The following is a 21080-nucleotide window of genomic DNA, read 5'->3' on the forward strand; positions in this document are numbered from 1 at the left end:
AATTTAGTATTGTAATTACCTGGAGTGGAGAAGTATGGGTCAACTATATGCAGGGTATTATCAACTGAATGCTTATGTTTCCCCAAAAATCACATGCTGAAGTCCTAACCCCAAATGTGATGCAATTTTGAAACAGGGCCTTTAGGAGTTAACTGGAGGATTTCATGAGATCATGAGAGTAAGGCCTTCATGATGGGATTAATGCCTTTATGAGAAGAAACACCAGAGAGCTTCTGCCACCCACTCCCCCAAAGTGTGCTCACAAAGAAAAGGTCATGTGAGGCACACAAAGTAAAATGGTGGCCTCACTTCAAGAGAAGTGGCCTCAGAAGGAAAGTTGCCTTGCTGGTACCTTGATCTTGGACTTCCCAGTTTCCAGAACTGTGAGAAAACAAATTTCTGTTTTTTAAGTCACTCAGTCTATGGTATTTTGTTATGGAAGTCTGAGTTATGACACAGGGGGCTTCAAATGAACTTTTGTGTACCACAATGGAATGCTATGTAGCCTTAAAAAGGGAGGAAATCTTGTCACATGCTACAAAATGGATGGACCCTGAGGACATTATATTAAGTGAATATAAGCCAGTCACAAAAGGACAAACACAACCTGAGCATTCCTAATCTGAAAATCTAAAATCCAAAATGCTCCACTAAGCACTTCCTTTGAGCATCAAGTAAGTGCTCAAAAAGTTTCAGATTGGCCGGGCGCGGTGGCTCAGGCCTGTAATCCCAGCACTTTGGGAGGCCGAGGCAGGCGGATCACGAGGTCGGGAGATAGAGTCCATCCTGGCTACAGTGAAACCCCGTCTCTACTAAAAAAAAAAATATATATATATACAAAAAATTAGCCGGGCGTGGTGGCGGGCGCCTGTAGTCCCAGCTACTCAGGAAGATGGCGTGAACCCGGGTGGTGGAGCTTGCAGTGAGCAGAGATCGCGCCACTGCACTCCAGCCTGGGCGACAGAGTAAGACTCCGTCTCAAAAAAAAAACACACACCAGTTTCAGATTTTGTAGCATTCAGACTTTGGATTTTCAGATTAGGGATGCTTAACCTATACTGTATAATTCCACTTATGTGAGGTATTTAAAGTAGTCAAATTCATAGACACAGAAAATAGAATGCTGGTTACCAGCGGAAGGACAAAAGAGGGAGTTTTAAAATCAGTATAGAGTTTCAGTTCTCCAAAAAGTTCTGGAGATGGGTTTTGCAATGTAATATTATTAAGTACGTATAAGAATAATTAAACAATTTAAGTGTACACTTAAAAATGGTTAAGATAGTAAATTTTATGTGTTTTTTGTACAATTAAAAATATTTATATCAAGTTATGCAACGTTTTTTAAAGAAACAAGAAAATATCAGGGTTTAATCAATTAAGCAATATTAATAACTTTATCAATATTAATAACTTTATCATAAAATACTTAAAATGTGGAATATAGAGAAAATATATAAAGAATTACAAAAAACTAATCCCATCAACCTGGAGAAAACTACTCTATTTTGGTACACTGCCCTCCAGCTTTTGGGGACACATATAAATTGTATGCATTTGTCAAAGTTATTTTTAATCCTACTTTTCACACATATGAAAAATATTTAAAAAACATTTGTAATGTTTATGAACAGAATTTATTGTCTTATCACTGAACAGTTATTTCTACTATTTAAATAATGCTGTAATCAGCATCTAAAAAATATACTTATCTGATCATTTTTTCCTTATGAGTTACTAGACATAAAATACTAGGAAAAGAATATGAAACAAAGCATTATTTTCTAAAGCACTACTCCTACATTAGAAGTGTCCATTTCAGCCCAGATTTTTTAAAGTGGTATTTTGGTATTTAAACCGACATATATTTGAATTGTACATAAGAGAGAAAGATTATAAAGAGCTCCTACCAATATCATTGTCTTATTTAATCTTCACAACAATCATGCAAGTTAGGAATTATTATCCTCAATATTACAAACTAGGAAAGGGAAATTCAGATTATAAAAGACTTGTTCATAATCACTTAAGTACAACAGGGGCTCAAACCCAATCAATCCAACAATGCAAAGTATTTCCGAGGCGGGCGGATCACGAGGTCAGGAGATCGAGACCATCCTGGCTAACACGGTGAAACCCCATCTCTACTAAAAGTACAAAAAATTAGCCAGGTGTGGTGGCAGGCACCTGCAGTCCCAGCTACTCGGGAGGCTGAGGCAGGAGAATGGCCTGCAGTGAGCCGAGATCCCACCACTGCACTCCAGCCTGGGCAACAGAGCAAGACTCCATCTCAAAACAAACAAACAAAAAAAACTCACCTTATTAACTCAATCAAACCAAAGCCAAGCAAGAGTTTATACATATATACCACTCCTTTTTATAATAGTTGAACTATTAAGACAAAGAACTGGAAATGGGTGTAGTAGATGTTTGCTACAATTTGAATAAATGAGGGAAGAGTTTGCTTAAAACAAATAGCAAACACATGTCTTACCTGAAACCCTGCTAATAGCTTGCCTAGACAACTATCTGTATCAAATAGCAAAGTATCTTTCTGAGAAGTTAAGGAAAGTGGAACTGTGTTTATTGGAGTTCAACACTTACAAAACCTAACTCTTCCTCAAAAGTTCATCACAAATGAAGATTAGAAGCCTTAAAATGGCCCATAAATATTTAATCAACAGCGTGGCATGAAAGCAAGCTAGTAAAAAAAAGAAACGTTACTACAACAGTAGTTATGAAAACATATATAACAATACTCACAAAGAATCAAGTTTATTTAAACATAAATACTGATAGGAGAAAGCAGGTTCAATTTTCAAAGGTCCTCACTGCAAATCCTTTGCACTCAAAGCTCTCCATATTACTGTCAAAAACTACTTTTTAAATTTTGTCTTCTGCTACTCTAACTCAACCTACATTCCAAAAAATTACTTACTTCCTCAACATGTCCCAATTTTCCTCATCATTACTTGTTTTTGTAGCTTTAAAAGTGAACAAAAACAATGCCACTCTTTCCTGCAACCAGACAAGAAAATTCTACCTTTAAAGGCTCTAAACAACCCTTCATAGAACCTTTCCACGCTATTAACATATAAGCTCACTTTGTGTCTTTCCTTTTTTTTGCCTTCTTTTGGATTATACATCTTTAATTTCAGTCAACCCCCCTCCCCAATTATTTGCGTTCTATCTCTATTGCATTTACCCTTAGGATTTTAAAATGCAAGCTTATCTGATTCACTCTGGCACTGTCCAAAAGAAACGTAGTATGAACCATAAATATAATCTCATAAATTTCTGTTAGCCACATTTTTAAAAGTAAAAAGAAAAAGTGGGCCGGTCGCAGTGGCTCACGCCTGTAATCCCAGCACTTTGGGAGGCCGGGGTGGGCAGATCAGGTCAGGAGATCGAGACCATGGTAAAACCCGTCTCTACTAAAAATACAAAAAATTAGCCGGGTGTGGTGGCAGGCGCCTGTAGTCCCAGCTACTCGGGAGGCTGAGGCAGGAGAATGGCGTGAACCCAGGAGGCAGAGCTTGCAGGAAGCAGAGATAGAGCCACTGTACTCCAGCCTGGGCAACAAAGGGAGACTCCGTCTAAAAAAAAAAAAAAAAGAAAAAGAAAGAAAGAAAGAAAAAGGTGGCCAGACTCAGTCCTGTAATCCCAGCACTTTGCAAGGCTAAAGCAGGAGGATCACTTGAGCCCAGGAATTTGAGACCAGCCTAGGCGATATAGCGAGACGCTGTCTCTACAAAAAAAAAAAACTCAAAAATTAGCCAGGTGTGGTGGCACACAACTGTAGTCCCAGCTACTTGGGAGGCTGAGGTGGGAGGGTCACTGGAGCCCAGGAGGTTGAGGCTGCCATGATCATGCCACGGCACTCCAGCCTGGTGGACAGAGCAAGACCCTATCTTAAAAAAAGGACAGGAAAAAAGAGGAAAAGGCAACACACATAATGTATTTCATTTAACCCAAAATGCCAAAATATTATCAGCTGTACATGTAACCAATATGAAAACTTGGGATATTTTACATTCTTCTTCCAGACTAAGGCTCAGAAGTGTGTATTTTTCAATTAAGTAGAAGATCAACTTAAACTACATACATGTCAAGTGCTCAGTAACAAATGACTAGTAGCTACTGTAACTGACAACACAGCTCCAATCAATACTAGATCATCAGAACTCAAACTCCAGTGTCTCTACCACTCTCTCACATATTGTTATGATTTAATATTTTTAATTCTATTTTTAAACCCCTTATCAATCACTGCTATTACATTCTTATATGGTCAGTAATTAGATTTACTCACAGACCTACCAATTTCTTGATTAGCCTCACTTCTATATCAGACTTCCTTTCTGGTGTCATTGGCTTTCTTCCTGAAGTACAAACTCCAGAAATTCCTTCAGTGGGTCTGTTGATACATTTCCTAAATTGCTTTTTTGGAGGCAGAATGACGTGTTTCAAAAAGTGTCTTTATTTTGTTCTTCCCCTTATATGATAATTTGGCTGGCTATAAAATAACAGGTGGGCAGCTATTTTCACTCAACACATTGAAAATATTATTCCACTATCTTCTGGATGCCCATGCTGATGAAGCATATTGGGACTTTCTAGTTCTTATTCTTTAGGGAATCTGATTTTCTCTGGCTGCTTTAAAGATCTCTATGTCTTTGGTGCTCTGCTCTTTTACTGTTATGTGTCCAGGTTTTCTTGTGCCTCCTAAATCTAAGAACTCATATAGCCCACCAATTCTGAAAAATTATCAGCCTTTAGCATTTCAAATTTTGCCTTTCTGCAATCTTTAATTTCTTTCTGGAACTCTAATTAGATGTTTGTTAGAACTTCTCTTCCTTTCCAACACATTTTTAACCCTTCTCCTATTTTCATCTCTTTGCTTCTCTGTGCTAAATTCTAAGTTATTTTTATTTTTTTGTTCACTAATAAAGATATTTAGTGCTGTCTGAGGCTATTTTTAACCTGAACTCCAGGATCTCTTAGAAATTAATTTACTGTATTTGATTTCCATAAAAGTGTTCCTTCCAAATGTAGATTTACAGATTAAAGAACTACAACAACAACCATTCTCATCCTTTCAGCATAAGTCTTTTCCTCATCTCATCTAACATTCAAAATAATTTTGGAAGTAGGTACAACTGAAACCATTTAAAAATGTATAAAACTGAAGCTCAGAGGTTAACCTGTTCAATGCTATAAAAGTCAAACCCTCATCTTTTCATTCTAAATCGTATGTTCTTGACAAGAAAACATTCTTGTCCACCATCAATAGTTCCAACTTACATTAAATGTTAACACTGTATAGTATTACTATTATGTGAATTTTAAGTTACATTTCTTTTTAGATATCCTTTAAGAATACTCATTAAGAGACACTTATTGGCCAGGCACAGTGGCTCATGCCTATAATCCCAGCACTTTGGGAAGCCAAGGTGGGCAGATCACTTGAGGTCAGGAGTTCGAAGTCAGCCTGGCCAACGTGGTGAAACCCCATCCCTACTAAAAACACAAAAATTAGCCAGGTGTAGTGGCAGGCGCCTGTAGTTCCAGCTACTTGGGAAGCTGAGGCAGGAGAATCACTTGAACCCGGGAGGCAGAGGTTGCACTGAGCTGAGATTGGGCCACTGCACTCCAGCCTGGGCAACAGGGCAAGACTCTGTCTCTCAAAAAACAGGAAAAAAAAAAAAAAAAGGAGACAATTATTGAGCACAGACTATGCCTAGCACAAACAAGGTAAAGTATAAGAAATGTTCCTGGGAAAAACATGACATACACGAAAAGTCAGAAACCATGTCTAACAGAAATAAAAACCCACCACTTAAAAATATTACCAAAAAAATAGAGACCCTGAGCAAGTCTCTAGATCTAACTACCAATTTACTGGAAATATGGAGAACATACTAAATTACAAAATCATAACGCAATCAGTAAATGTAGTCTATAGGCAACTGTGTAAGACCAATAACCAGTTTTCTTCAACAAATGAAATGCAACTTAAAAAAAAAACAAAAAACAGGAATGGAGAACTTGTACATTAAAAGATATTTAAGAGGTAATAACAACCTGTTAAATTTGCTGATCTTATTTTATCGTGACTCCTTCCCCCACTAAAAAAAAAAAAAACCCTATAAAAATACTATGACTTTTATGAGACAATTGGAAATTTTAATACAAATTTGACATTTTATAATATGAGGTAACTTTGTGTGTGTGTCCTAACAGTCTTTTGATTATATTTTAAAAAGAAAAGAGAGGAGAGTCCCTATTCTTTAAAGATATACACTGAAGCCTTTACAGATAAAACAATATGAATATCTGAAATTTATCTCAAAATAACAGAAGTGGAAAAGCAGAGTGTGGATATCATCATTTTAGCTATGGGTTGCTAATGGTTTTGGGGACTGAATGATAGATACACAATGGTTCATGATACTATTGTGTCTAAAATTCATTATAATAGTTTTAAAAAAGAAGTACTGCTCAAAAAAATCTCGTGATAACTTTCTGTGACACCTTATTACTTTTAAAGTGAAAATATCACTTAACCACCTTATCCCCTAATGTAGTATGCCTAGAACTAAATTAAGAAAGCTACTACAGTTTAGGAACACACGTAGACCAAGAGACTAAAATAATTAACAATATAGAGACTCAGGATTCTAATTCATAGCACTCCATGAAATATTGAAGCCAATCTTTTTGGAGATCAGTCATAATAAAGGTCTTCATCCTGACTGTCTTCACGCTAAGTAGGCTAAGGAGGAAGAGGACGAGTTGGTCTTTCTGTCTTGGGTGGAAGAAGGAGAAGAAAATTCTGTATAAGTGGATCTATGAATAAGTGGACCTGTGTAATTCAAAATCATGTTGTTCAAGGGTCAACTGTACTTCATTTGACCCTCAGGAAAGCCCTTTTCCTTTTTTTTTGAGACTGGATCTCCTCTCGCCCAGGCTGGAGTGTAGTGATAAAATCATAGCTCACTGCCGCCTGGGCTCAGGTGATCCTCTTGTCTCAGCCTCCCAAGTAGCTGGGACTACAGGCCCATGCCACCAGATCTATCTAATTTTTAAAAGTTTTTGTAGAGATGGGGTCTTGCTATGAGGACCAGGCTGGTCTCAAACTCCTGGGCTCAAGTGATCTGCCTGCCTCAGCCTCCCTAAGTTCTGGGATTACAGGTGTGAGCCACCATTCCAGCAAAGCCCTTTCTTGAGAATAGGTTAAAACTTGTTTCAGTTGCCACTTCATTAATTTGTAATTTAAACATTTATCCTCTATTATGTAGTTGGGCCCACTGTAATCACAAGGTCCCTGTAAGTGGGAAATGGAGGCACAAGAATGTGTCGGAGTGATGTGATGTGAGACAGAGTCTTCTTTGCCATTCCTTCTTTGAAGATGAAGCTAACAGCCGAGTTATGTCAAGGAAACAAATTCCCCCCAGATCCTGCAAAAAGGAACACAGCCCTGCTAACACCTTGATTTTAGCCCACCTGTGTCAGATTTCTCACCTACAAAACTATAAGATAATACTTTGTGTTGTTACAATAAATTTGCTATAGCAAAAAAAAAAAAAAAAAAAGAAAGAAAGAAAGAAAGCAGAATAATGAGCTACTTTTATGTGGAAAATTACAGGTATATAGAATAATGCCTACCAGATGAAGTACAAATTTCACTACCTGTAATTGAGGTCTTCTATATAACCTATCTGCCATTCTATCTTTTCTCTCATATCCATATACAAGCTGTTAGCCATAAAGGCCAAACTATTCAACTCACTGATCAATGGCTGTAAATTTATGCCAACCTATAGACACAACTTTGGTTACGTCATTCTCTCAACGCCTGTTGCTCTCCACTCTTTCTCCTATCTCCCAATCTAGCTAGGTCACAGACCACTATTCTGAGCCTACCAACCCAAACCAATCTTTCCTACTGTAGCCATATAGCACTTAATTAAAACCTTGAGTCCTTATTTCTCTAACTAAAGTCCTAAAAGACATAGTCTTGGTATTTATCTTTTTATTGATAAATGGCTCATTAGAGTATGAGCATATTAAAGCCTATGACACTTCTAAGAGTTATTAAGTATTAAGTGTATATGCACTATTTAATATGTGTACTATTAATGATTGAGGAACAAACATAACAAATAGGGTCACTGCCCTCAAGGAGCCAATACATCAATTTCTAACATAGTACTGTCATTTCGCAGACATCAAAATACCTGTTAATTGAAATTCTAATAAAAATACCCTAGAGAAAGCATTAAGTAGCATTTAAGGAAAGTATTTTAAGGAAAGTCAAAACCTAAAAACCCAAAGTTTTGAATAACACATCTATAATGAACAACCAGTTACACACAACTATTACCAAAAAAGTTACATTTAGCATTATTTGATTGTAATTTTCTATGCAAGCCAATGATGATGAATTCAATAGTCATATCATAATTTAAATTGTGAGTTCAGCAATTTACAACCAGTACTTTCAGAATATTTAGAAAAAGCTAACATTTTAAGAAACAGGTTATTTATTAGTTGTCCAGTTATAGGTCTTGATATATTAATAGTTAACTTACTAAAGAACACTGCTACAAATTTCACCATACTTAAAATCTACATCTAAAAAGTTAACATTTTACTGTATTGGGGACCATCCTGAATTATTCTACAGTCATTTCATACAATTCTGTCTTCCCAAGTAATAGGCCGATTACTTTGCAAGGATTTCACATTGGCAAAATGGTTAAGAGTACAGAAATGACACCCCTGATATTACAAATTACGAAGAATATAAAAAGCCATTTTAAAGAAATGCAACAAATCTCCTATTACAAACTCACAAATATTCTTTCTTAATAGTCTCACTGAGCTAACAAAAAAAAGTCTAAAATCAAGAAAAGCTGAATACAGCAAATTTATAAAATAATGGAAAATGAGATTTCATTTGTATCCTAAAGCCATAAAAACTTGGATATTCTAAATGTAAATACATTAACATTAGACCTAGTTTGTGGAACTATTAAAATCCTAATTTTAAAGGTGAAGAAGCTGAGGCTAAAAATGTTTACACATCAAATGGACTTTAAACAGTGAAATCACTTAATTCAAATATATATATATATATATATGCCTAAAACTATACAAAGAATATCAAAAAAGCAAAAAAAACCTCAAAGAAAAAATATCTACAATGCATATGAAATCAATTTTTTTACACAAAGAACTGTGATAAGATAAAGATGACCATTAAACTAGGTCCAGTACACAAACAGGCAGTTCACAGAAAATGAAATATAAATAGCCAAATTTGAAAAACCTCACCCATTTCAGAATATAAATTACAAAATAATTTTTAGTGTAAAATAAGCTAGTATTCTTAAATTTTGATAAAACCTAGAATTGCCAAGGGTATGGAAAAATAGGCACTCCCATACACACTTGTGAAAAACAAATGAGTGTTCTGGCATTGTGGTTTTCAGTAACTCTTTAAGTATAAATTTCATTTGACACAGCATTTTTACTTCTATTCTAAATATGTCCACACGTTATAACAACAAACTGGAATCAAACCTAAATGTCCATCAATGTAGGAAACTAAATTGTGGTATGTCCAGTAACTACACTGTGGTGCAGCCACATGAGTATCCTCCATTGTCATTAACAAAGAATGAGGTAGATCTACAACTGCTGAGACCATATTATGTAATTAAAAAAAACAGTGGACTTCTACTTCCAGTCAAGACAGAATAACATGACCCAGATTTGCCTTGCCGAAACACCACCAAACAATCAAGCAAATATACAGAACAATTGCTTTTCAAGACACTGGACATCAGGAAATGATGGACAATAATCCCTGAAAGTTAGAAAACAAATGAGTCCATGTTTGCCTCAGCTTATACTCCCTTGAGTGTCCAGGCCATAGCACAGCTATGAGGAAAGCAGGCTGAGCCTCAAAGACTACTTTAATTGTGAAAGAGCCAAGAGCCTGAGAAGACCAAAGTAACTAGAGTTTACATACAGGTCAAAGTACCAGAGAAAAGAGCTGCACAGAGATTTCTCCAAATCTGCAGAGAATCATCAGAGTATTCAGTGAATACTTAACAACATATATATTTGGACCACAAAACAAGTCTCCATGTTTACAAAGATCCAAGTCTTAGAAAATATGTTCTCTGGCCAGAATAAAACTAAAATTATGAATACGTAACAGAAAGATATATGGAAAACTCCAAATATTTGGAAATTAACATAAATAACATACTTTCCAATAACCCATGGGTCAAAGAAATATTTAAAAAAGTATTTTGAAGTGAATAAAAATATACGTGTCAAAATTTGAGGAATGCCGTGAAAGCGGTACTTAAAAGGGAAACATACAGCAATAAATCCCTATATAAGTAAAAGTACCAAGTTAATGACATTAACTTCAATGTTAACTAAGTAGAAAATGAAGATCAAACTAACCACAAAACAAAATAAAAATAGCAGAAATCAATAAAATAGAAAACAGAAAAACAGCAGAGAAAACTCAAACCAAAAGCTGGTATTTTGGAGATTAATAAAATCAATAAACTTCAATCCAGACAGACAAGGAAAAAAGATGACACAAATTATCCCTATTGGGAATGAGAGAGCTGACATCACTAAGGATTCAACAGATATCAAAAGTGTAAAAATACAGTATCATGGCTGCGCGCAGTGGCTCACGCCTGTAATCCCAGCACTTCGTGAGGCAGGGCGGGCGGATCACAAGTCAGGAGTTCGAGACCAACCTGGCCAACATAGTGAAACCCCGTCTCTACTAAAAATACAAAAAATTAGCCAGGTGTGGTGGTGTGTGCCTGTGATCCCAGCTACTTGGGATGCTGAGGCAGGAGAACCGCGTGAACCCGGGACGTAGAGGTTGCATTGAGCCGAGATGGTGCCACTGCACTCCAGCCCAGGTGACAGAGCGACGCTCCGTCTCAAAAAAAAAAAAAAAAAATAGTAGTATCATGAACAACTCTACACAAATACATTCAGCAACTTAAAGGAAATGGACTAGTTCTACAGAAGATACAAATTACCAAAGTTCACTCAAGAAGAACTAAACAAACTGAATAGCCCTATATCTATTAAATAAGTTGAATATGTAGTTTAAAACCTCCCGACAAAACAAACATCTGGCCCCACATGGCTTCACTAGTGAACTGTATCAGTTAAGGAAGAAATTTTAGAGTTCTCACCCTAATATCAGGAGCAAGGAAAAGATATTCTCTCAACACTTCTATTAAACATTGTACTGGATACCATAGACAAAAAAAGGAGACAAAAAATGGCATCCAGATAGAAAAGGAAGAAAACTATTTAAGAACAATTGGGTATAAATTGTCTATGTAGAAAATTTAATGGCATAGGCTGGGGGTGGTGGCTCACGCCTGTAATCTTAACACTTTGGGAGGCCTAGGTAAGTGTATCACTTGAGGTCAGGAGTTCCAGACCAGCCTGGCCAACATGGTGAAACCCTGCCTCAACTGAAAATGCAAAAATTAGCTGGGCGTGGTGGTGTGCACCTGCAGTCCCAGCTACTTATGAGGCTGAGGCAGGAGAATTGCTTGACCCAGGAGGTGCAGGTTGCAGTGAGCCAAGATCACGTCACTGCACTCCAGCCTGGGTGACTGAGACTCCCTCTCAAGCAAACCTGATGAAATATATAAAAAAAACTATTAGATCTACTAAATGAGTTTAGCAAAGGTTCAGAACATATGAGCAATATGCCATAATCATTTCTATACACTAGCAAACAATTGGAAATTAAGTTTTTAAAATATCATTTACAGTACTTCAAAATACATAAAATACTTATGGGTAAATCTAATCAAACAATGCACAAAACGTGTGCACTGAAAAAAAAAAAACAATGCTTAAAGAAATTAAAGACCTAATAGAGACATCAATTGTAGTCATGATGCCAATCTTCCCCAAATTTGCTCTACAGATTCAAGTCAAATCCAGTAAAATCCAAGCAGTTTTTGTAAGAACTGACTCATATGAAAATACAAAGGACTCAGAAGAGTTAAAAACAACTTTGAAAAAGAACAGAGTTGGAGGGCCAAGACTAAGTAAGTGGTTTCAAGACTCAATATAAAGCTACAATGATTAAGACAGTATGTTTCCAGCATCTAGATAAAGGAAAATGGGTCAATACAAAAAAGTAGAGTACAGACATAAAATCACACATACAGAGATAACTGATTTTTCATGAAGCTGCAAAGCCAAGTGAATGGAGAAAGGATAGTCTTTTCAACAAATGATGCTGTAAACACTGGATATCCCCATGCAAAACCAAATACTTCTGACCCACACTTTGTACCATATTCAAAACATTAAGTCAAAATGAAAGAGACCCAAATGTTAAACCAAAGTATAAAACTTCTATTAGAAAACAAAGGTGGCCAAGTGTAGTGGCTCATGCCTTTAATCCCAACACTTTGGAAGGCTGAGGCAGAAGGATCACTTGAGGCCAGGAGTTCAACACCAGCCTGGGCAAAACAGAGAGACCCCGGGTCTATAAAAAATTTAAAAATTAGCTGGGCATGGTGCTGTGTGCCTATAGTCCTAGCTACTTGGGAGGCTGAAGCAGGAGCCCTTGTGTCCAGGAGTTCAAGGTTATCATGAGCTACGATTGCACCACTGCACTCCAGCTGGGGTGACAGAGTCAGGTCCTGTCTCTAAAAAAAAATTATTATTATTATTAACAAACAGAAGGAAAAAAATCTTCATGGCTTACAGTCAGGCAAAAATGGCTCAGACAAGACCCCAAAACTACAATCCATAAAAGAAAAAATTGGTAAACTGGAGTCCATCAGAATTAATAACTGTTGCTCTTCAAAAGACAATGCGAGAATAAGAAGATGAGTGGCAGAAAATATTTGCAGGCCATATAGCTGATAAAGGACTTGTAACCACAATGAACACCTCTCAAAACTCAATTTAAAATAACCAAATAAAAAATTGGGCTAAAGATATAAACAGACACTTCACCAAAGATAACAGCTGACAAAAAGCACACGAAAAGATGTCCAACATCATAGATATTAGAGGAATGCAAATTAAATCCACAGTGAAATATCACTTCATATACACTACAATATCTATAATCAAAAAGAGAAGATAACAGGCATTAAAGAGGATGTGGAAGGACTGGAAATTTCATACCGTGCTGATGGCAATGTAAGATGGTACAACTACTTTTAAAAAGTTTGCAGTTCCTTAAAAAGTTAAACATATGCCTATCACATGATCCAGACTTTCCAATCATAGCCTGCCCCACCAAGAGAAATGAAAGCATATGTCCATACAAAGACTTGTACAGTAATGTTCACAACTATATTTTTATTAGCTCAAAACGGAAAACAATACAAATGTCCCTCAAGACTTGAATGGATTAACAAATTGCTGTATAGCCATAAAGTGTACTATTACTAAGCAATAAAAGAGAATGGACTATTGAAACACAACATGGGTGAATTTCAAAATAATTATTCTGAGTGGACTAACCCAGACCAAAAATGTACATACCATATGATTACATTTATCTAAAATTCTAAAAAGTGTGAACTAATCTATAGTGACAGAAAGCAGATCAGTGGTTCCTTGGGGAAAGAAAAGCAGAAAGGAGGGACTATAAAGGCGCAAGATGATACTGTAGGGAGTGATAGATGTTCATTATCTTGATTGTGGTGGTTTCACAAGGGTATATATGAGATAAAACATTGTATATTTAATATGGGTAGTTTATTTTATGTCAAATTATATCTCAATAAAGCTATTTTTTTTAAAGGCAAGATATGGGCCGGACGCGGTGGCTCAAGCCTGTAATCCCAACACTTTGGGAAGTCAAGGCGGGCGGATGATGGAGTCAAGAGATCAAGACCATCCTGGCCAAAATGGTGAAACCCTGTCTCTACTAAAAATACAAAAATTAGTCTGGCGTTTTGGCTAGGCGCGGTGGCTCACGCTTGTAATCCCAGCACTTTGGGAGGCCGAGGCAGGCAGATCACGAGGTCAGGAGATCGAGACTATCCTGGCTAACATGGTGAAACTCTGTCTCTACTGAATATACAAAAAAGAAGCCAGGCGTGGTGGCAGGCGCCTGTAGTCCCAGCTACTTGGGAGGCTGAGACAGGAGAATGGCGTGAACCCAGGAGGCAGAGGTTGCAGTGAGCAGAGATCGCGCCACTGCACTCCAGCCTGGGAGACCGGGCGAGACTCCGTCTCGAAAAAAAAAAAAAATTAGTCTGGCATGGCGGCGTGTGCCTGTAGTCCCAGCTACTAGGGAGGCTGAGGCAGAATTGCCTGAACCCAGGAGGCAGAGGTTGCAGTAAGCCGAGATCATGCCACTGCACTCCAGCCTGATGACAGAGGGAGACTCCGACTCAAAAAAAAAAAAAAAAAAAAGGCAAGATGTGGGCCAAAACAAGTTTGAATTCAATCACGTAAATAAAGATGTTTATATGTGCGCTAATATATAAATTAATAATTTCAAGAAAAAAGGCACAAAATTTTAACACAATTACCTACACCTAAGAAATAGCAAAAAAAGCTGTGAAGCAGTTTGAATTATTATTTTTTTTTTTTTTGAGATAGAGTCTGTCTCTGTCGCCCAGGCTGGAGTGCAGTGGTGCAATCTCCGCTTACTGCAACCTCTGCCTCGCAGGTTCATGCCATTCTCCTGCCTCAGCCTCCCGAGTAGCTGGGACTACAGGCACCCGTCACCACACCTGGCTAATTTTTTGTATTTTTAGTAAAGACAGGGTTTCACCGTGTTAGCCAGGATGGTCTCAATCTCCTAAACTCGTGATCCGCCCGCCTCGGCCTCCCAAAGTGCTGGGATTACAGGCGTGACCCACCGCGCCCGACCTGAATTTTTTTAAATATGCACATGCATCAGTGTCTTTAAAGCAAATTCACAAATGTTTTAAGTTTTAAAGAACACTTAATTACTTGTACACAGGCCTGACACCAAAGCAAAAATTCTTAACCATTATTCCAGAAAATTAAATTAACTTTAATTATTCAGACTTTTATATTAAACAATGGATTTTTAAAAACGATTTGCAATTTTTTTTATCATCTTCTAAAGTGTTCTCCTCAAACAACTAACAAAAAACTGGTGTAACCACAAGGTCAGGAGATCAAGACCATCCTGGCTAACACGGTGAAACCCGGTCTCTACTAAAAATACAAAAAATTAGCCGGGCGTGGTGGTGGGCGCCTGTAGTCCCAGCTACTCGGGAGGCTGAGGCAGAAGAATGGAGTGAACCCGGAAGGCGGAGCTTGTAGTGAGCCAGGATCGTGCCACTGCACTCCACCTGGGCGAAGAGTGAGACTCCGTCTCAAAAAAAAAAAAAAAAACTGGTGTAACCAATACATTACACCTGGACATCCTATTCCAAGTCTCCTCAGTTTTTTCCTGTCTACTCATTCTGAGCCTTGTCTACAAACTCCTCTCCTTTTCCACTAACAGTCGACAACTCACACTTGTATCATTTATTCTTTTACAAAATTTACAGAAATCTGTTTGGATGGAACCTACAACATCTACCATTTTGCACTCTTTAGCTATTCCTGATTTTAAATCCCATGACTAACTCAACTTGGAAAATACTATCACCAAAAAGAGCGTATTATTCCTCCTTTAGTCTGTACAAAATGAACTCAAGAAACAAGCCTAAAGAATGGGCAAATATCTATTTCACTATAGGTAAGAGGACAGAAAATAAGCAAGAAAACACAGTACCATCCCCAAAAGTATTTGAAAGAACATCACATCATTATGGATACAATTATTATTATTATTATTATTATACTTTAAGTTTTAGGGTACATGAGTACAACGTGCAGGTTTGTTACATATGTATACATGTGCCATGTTGGTGTGCTGCACCCATTAACTTGTCATTTAGCATTAGGTATATCTCCTAAAGCTATCCCTCCCCCCTCCCCCCTATATCTCCCAATGCTATCCCTTCCCCCTCCCCCCCATTATGGATACAATTTTAAGAATTCGAAAAACTGTTTGAACAGTCAGCATCACTGGACTAAGCAGATAGCCTCTCAGGACAGAGAGGCTTGCAAATGAAAAATGACAATACAGGCCGGGCACGGTGGCTCACACTTGTAATCCCAGCACTTTGGGAGGTCAAGGCAGGCAGATCATAAGAGGCAGGCAGATCATGAGGTCAGGAGTTTGAGACCAGCCTGACCAACAGGGTGAAATGCCATTTCTACTAAAAATACAAATTAGCTGGGCGTGGTGGTGCGCACCTGTAATCCCAGCTACTCAGGAGGCTGAGGCAGGAGAACTGCTTGAACCCAGGAGGCAGAGGTCGCAGTGGGCCAAGATCGTGCCACTGCATCCAGCCTGGGCAACAGAGTGAGGCTCCGTCTCAAAAAAAAAAAAAAAAAAAAAAAAAATTACAATACATCATGACATTAAAAGTTGCAAGTACTCAAGAAAATGTTAAGCATTAGAACTAAAGTTTAAACGATGAGTAGTTTTCTTAGCCAAAAAGGAAGGATTCCAAAGGATCTCTACCATAAAGACTTTCTTTAATAGACAAACCAGCTCTTAACTTCTAATTCAAATTTGAAGCTAACTGCCTCAACAACTTCCTTTTTAAGGATCAGTATAATTCATTTCTAATGTGCTTTATTATTAACCAAAATATATTCATTTTCATGACAAAAAGTAACAAAAAACAAAAAACTTAGATTAACAAAATTATAAGATATAGGTCAAACCACTTACCATCCATTTAAAATCATTATTTCCCCTCAGAAAATTGGGGTATCGTTTTATATTACAAGAAGCCATGTGTGAAAGCATTTTCAATTTCTTGATCATTCATACTTACTTTAAAAGGTTATTCTTACAGACTGACAGTTCTAGAAAAACTTATGGTGATTACAAACTGTTTATATGGTCCAACTTTACAAATGAAAGGAAACATTTTACACTTGGGTTTTGTTAGCTACGTTATAGTTTTCAAAAGCAAAAGCTGAAATTTTCCAGTAATTATGATAATAGATCCAACAATCCCAGTTTCAAACATAGTATTTTCCTACCTTCACGCCAACTGCAACCTCAGTGACGATTCTGCAAAGAAAAAATAAGTAGTTTCAACTTCCTGTTATTCTTCTAATCACTCGCTCTTTGGCTCTAAAACTTTTTAGGATAGTCCATCATTCATAAATCTTCCAGCCACTCACACACAGATGGGGAAAAAAAATACCACAGATGATCAGTGACTTACCTGTACTGTTACCAACCTGGTTTTCTAAAAGTAACTTTCAAATGTGAGACAACTTGTGATATTTTTTAACAACACATTCAATAGCCAAAAAGAACAAAACCCAAAACACTATGCCATTTCTACAATGCCAGTATACTGAGATTAATAATTTAACGCTTAAACTCTTTAGTAGTCTCCACAGGAACCAGGAATCAGGAAACATGAATTCTAGTGCAAGTTTTGACATCAATTTCCGTGTTGATCTGGGGGGAATACTGAACTTCTCTGGATCTGTTTCATCTGGAAAATAATCTTTAGGTAACATCTAGGATGATTTGAATTCTGTAAGACTGTGTTAACTTTTATAAAATCTTGTTTTTAGTACCTTTTAAAACACACCAAACTCTAGGCGCTTAACCAAATTTTTGATTCTTCAAATACTCACTGATTTTGATAAATGTACTTGTTAAATGATACTATGTTTACACTCCCAAAAGAGCTGCATACTGCTGTATTTTTGACCTTAAGCGTGCCCCCTTTCTAACAATGAGTTAAATTACTGAGTCTTTTCAGGTGTGAAGCGTATGAGAGAGACATCGGTCCCTACCATTTCACAGTCTTGCCTCTCACCTCACTCAGCATTCCGTCTTCACTCAGGTTCGCAAAGATGCAGCATGGTTCTGGGTTTTTATAGTCGTTTTTCCAGAAACTGACCAAAGTAGCTAAAGAGATAGCCCTTTGTTGACTATCTGCTCTTGTTTCTGCCATTGCTGTTGGCCTTTGCCCATGTGACTGATGTCGGCTTCAAACACTTCGTTTTTTAGATGATTTAATTTCTGGGCCCTTTTGCCAAGCCTTGAATGTTTTCAGTCCCCACAAAAAGGCATTTTTTCCTCCCTCCCGCCCCCACTACCAGACTCAAATGAAAACAAAGGAGTATGACATCTGCCCTCCCCCTTCCTCCCGCCGCCGCACGCCCTCCCCCCTTCCCCAGCGGCTCCCACTAGGCTTTCCCCGGAGCTCCCGCCACCGGCATCTCTCCCGACCACGGAAGGCCGGGCGAGGCCGGAGAGGTTGCTCATGGCTGGGATCCACATGGGGTGCCTCTCTCCTCTTCCCCTAGAGGCTCCCCCAATCCAAAGGCCTGTCTCTGCCCATCCCACTCGCTCTCACAGGCACCGCTAACCCAAGGGTCGGGTCCCAGGGTACGGATCGAAATGGCTCCTAGAGGGGGCAGGGACAGACCGGCGAGACGTTACGGGGTTTCCACCCCATCCCCCGCCGCCAAGCCGGTGCCCGCTCCCACTCCGGGATCCTCACCCCCGCCATCGCCCCAATGCCTCCCCAGCCTCCAAGCCCGCTTTCTTCTCATTTTCTCGACCAAAGCTCGCCGGGGGAAGCAAAGGGAGGGGTGTGTGCGATGGGGCGGGGGTTGGGTAACGGCAGCCCAGCCCTGGGAGGGGCCGCGGGAGGGTTTCTCCCCGGCCCGGGACCGGGCCGAAGGACGGTCCAACTCCTCTCTCACACACACCTTCTCGCCGGCCCGATTACATACCCGTCCATTGCCGAACCGGACAAAGCTTCGCTCACAAGAACCGAGCCACGCAGCCAGCGAGCCACACAAGCGGCGAGAAAATGGCGGCTGGGGCCCGACGGAAATTGCCGAAGGTGCCGAGGCGCACGGGCCACCGCGCGGCAGCAGCGGCGGCGGAAAGAGCCGAGCGCGCCGGCGCCCGGCAGCGGGAGGCGAGCGGCGGGGCGCTGGGACTAGGGGGAGTGGGCCCCGCAGCCGACGCCTCCTCCGCGCCTCCGCGCGCCTTTCTCCCTCCGCCCTCCTCCTGCCGTCCTCTGGAACCTGGCGTTCTGCTGCAGACCGCGGCGTCCCGGTTTCCCCTCCTTGGGGGGGCGTGGGTGGGACACCTCCCAACAGCTCTCCACACTCTCTCTGCCCTGACTGCAGGACGCCCCCAGGCAGCCTCCACTTTTCACTCCAAGCCAAATACCAGCTTGGCTACCGTCAACCTATGCGGGCCAACGAAAAAACATTGGATAGCTTTTCTCCTAAGCCATCTTTTATTTGCAGACCGGCTCCAGCCTCTAAAACAAAAATCTTTACCCCACTGAACGAGACCACTTGGTAACAACAGTACTTTCTCAAGCAAGTAGAACTCCTCAGACTGAAATACAGGCTTTTGCTTCAAGACCTGTAGTACCAAGCCAAGTGGAGGAAAATGTGATTCTCACTTCAGTTGGTGATTAGTGTGCGCCTGTAGAAAATATTCACAATACGCTAGGTGGAAATAGACACAAATGGAGCCATGTGTTAAAATGCTACAATAGTTGGAGTTTTAACATTTGGAGGCATGAAAGGGAAAGTGGAGATGGGAGTGGGAACAACTGAGTCTTCAGATTGGTTAGAGAAAGTAGAAGCATTAAAATGGGCTATGCAAATTGACTCCCTTTGCTATATCTTACGGTCTCAATTTTTACTTGATACTATAGTGGACATTTTACTTCAACGTGTTTTTATCAGACGCTCAACAAAATTGGGAAAGGCACCCGCTTGAAAATTTGCTCAGTGAGTAGCGACTTTGCCAGTACCCATCCTTCTCCTGCACCCTTCACCTCCACCCCAACACTCACAAGCACAAATGCACTTCTAATTCTGAAAAATGACAAATACTCCCTGTGTCCCTCCAGTTACTCTCAATACTCACTCTGGGTTTTTCTGTATCTCCTTCAGGCAAAGCTCTTATCCTTTGCTAATTGGAATTTCATATACTAAATGATATTGTGTATAATTTTTAGAATTTTTTTTTTTTGAGACCGAGTCTTGCTCTTGTTGCCCAGGCTGAAGTGCAATGGCGCAATCTCGGCTCACTGCAACCTCGGCCTCCCTGGTTCAAGCGATTCTCCTGCCTCAGCCTCCCGAGTAGCTGGGATTACAGGCACGCGCCACCACGCCCAGCTAACTTTGTATTTTTAGTAGAGACAGGGTTTCTCCATGTTGGTCAGGTTGGTCTCGAACTCCTGACCTCAGGTGATCCGCCCTCCTCGGCCTCCCAAAGTGCTGGGATTACAGGCGTGAGCCACCGTGCCCGGCCATAAATAATATTACTTTTAAATTGGATAGACCCTTAAAGAGCATCTTGTCCAAACACTTTGCTATAGAACTCTTCAAAGCACCCAAATTTTTACAAATTCTTGATTTGCCTATGGGATTGTCAATCGTTAAAAAAAAAAAAAGCCCGGGCACGGTGGCTCACGCCTGTAATCCCAGCATTTTGGGAGGCCGAGGCAAGCAGATCACCTGAGGTCGGGAGTTCAAGACCAGCCTGACCAACATGGAGAAACCCCGTCTCTTTTAAAAATACAAAATTAGCCGGGGTGGTGGTGCATGTCTGTAATCCCAGCTACTCGGGAGGCTGAGGCAGGAGAATCGCTTAAACCTGGGAGGCCGAGGTTGCAGTGAGTCAAGATCGCGCCATTGCACTCCAGCCTGGGCAACAAGAGCGAAACTCTGTCTCAAAAAAAAAAAAAAAAAAAAACCACATATCAAATTTCCTACAATAACCACTTCACCTTAAACCTTAAAATAAAGGATCTGTTATTAGTGCCACTAATAATCACTTTTCACATATTTGTGGTTTCATACATGTGTTTTCACTCAACAATTGAATGTGCAAGCTACCAAAGGGCGGGAACTATGGTATTAATTCTCGGTATTCCCCACATTCGCTCGATCGATATTGATTGATTGGTTCTCACTTTATCTTGGCAAAGACA

At 39.5% G+C, this 21080-nt stretch overlaps 1 protein-coding gene across 4 annotated transcripts in view; it reads right to left on the reverse strand.

The window, feature by feature from the left end:
- The window catches only part of PTBP2 (polypyrimidine tract binding protein 2), a 91265-nt gene extending 72013 nt beyond the window's left edge, over positions 1-19252 (reverse strand). For all 4 annotated transcript variants that reach the window (XM_003808454.4, XM_008960540.4, XM_008960539.4 and 1 more), the window contains exons 1-2: positions 18850-19252; positions 17128-17158 (exon numbers count right to left, since the gene is read on the reverse strand). In XM_003808454.4, coding sequence (XP_003808502.1) covers positions 17128-17158; positions 18850-18857 — 39 coding nt within the window. In that variant the 5' untranslated portion in view covers positions 18858-19252. The remainder of the gene's footprint in view (positions 1-17127; positions 17159-18849) is intronic.
- Between the last annotated feature and the right edge of the window lie 1828 nt (positions 19253-21080).

Source organism: Pan paniscus, chromosome 1 (genome assembly GCF_029289425.2).
Source record: "Pan paniscus chromosome 1, NHGRI_mPanPan1-v2.0_pri, whole genome shotgun sequence".
NCBI lineage: Eukaryota > Metazoa > Chordata > Mammalia > Primates > Hominidae > Pan > Pan paniscus.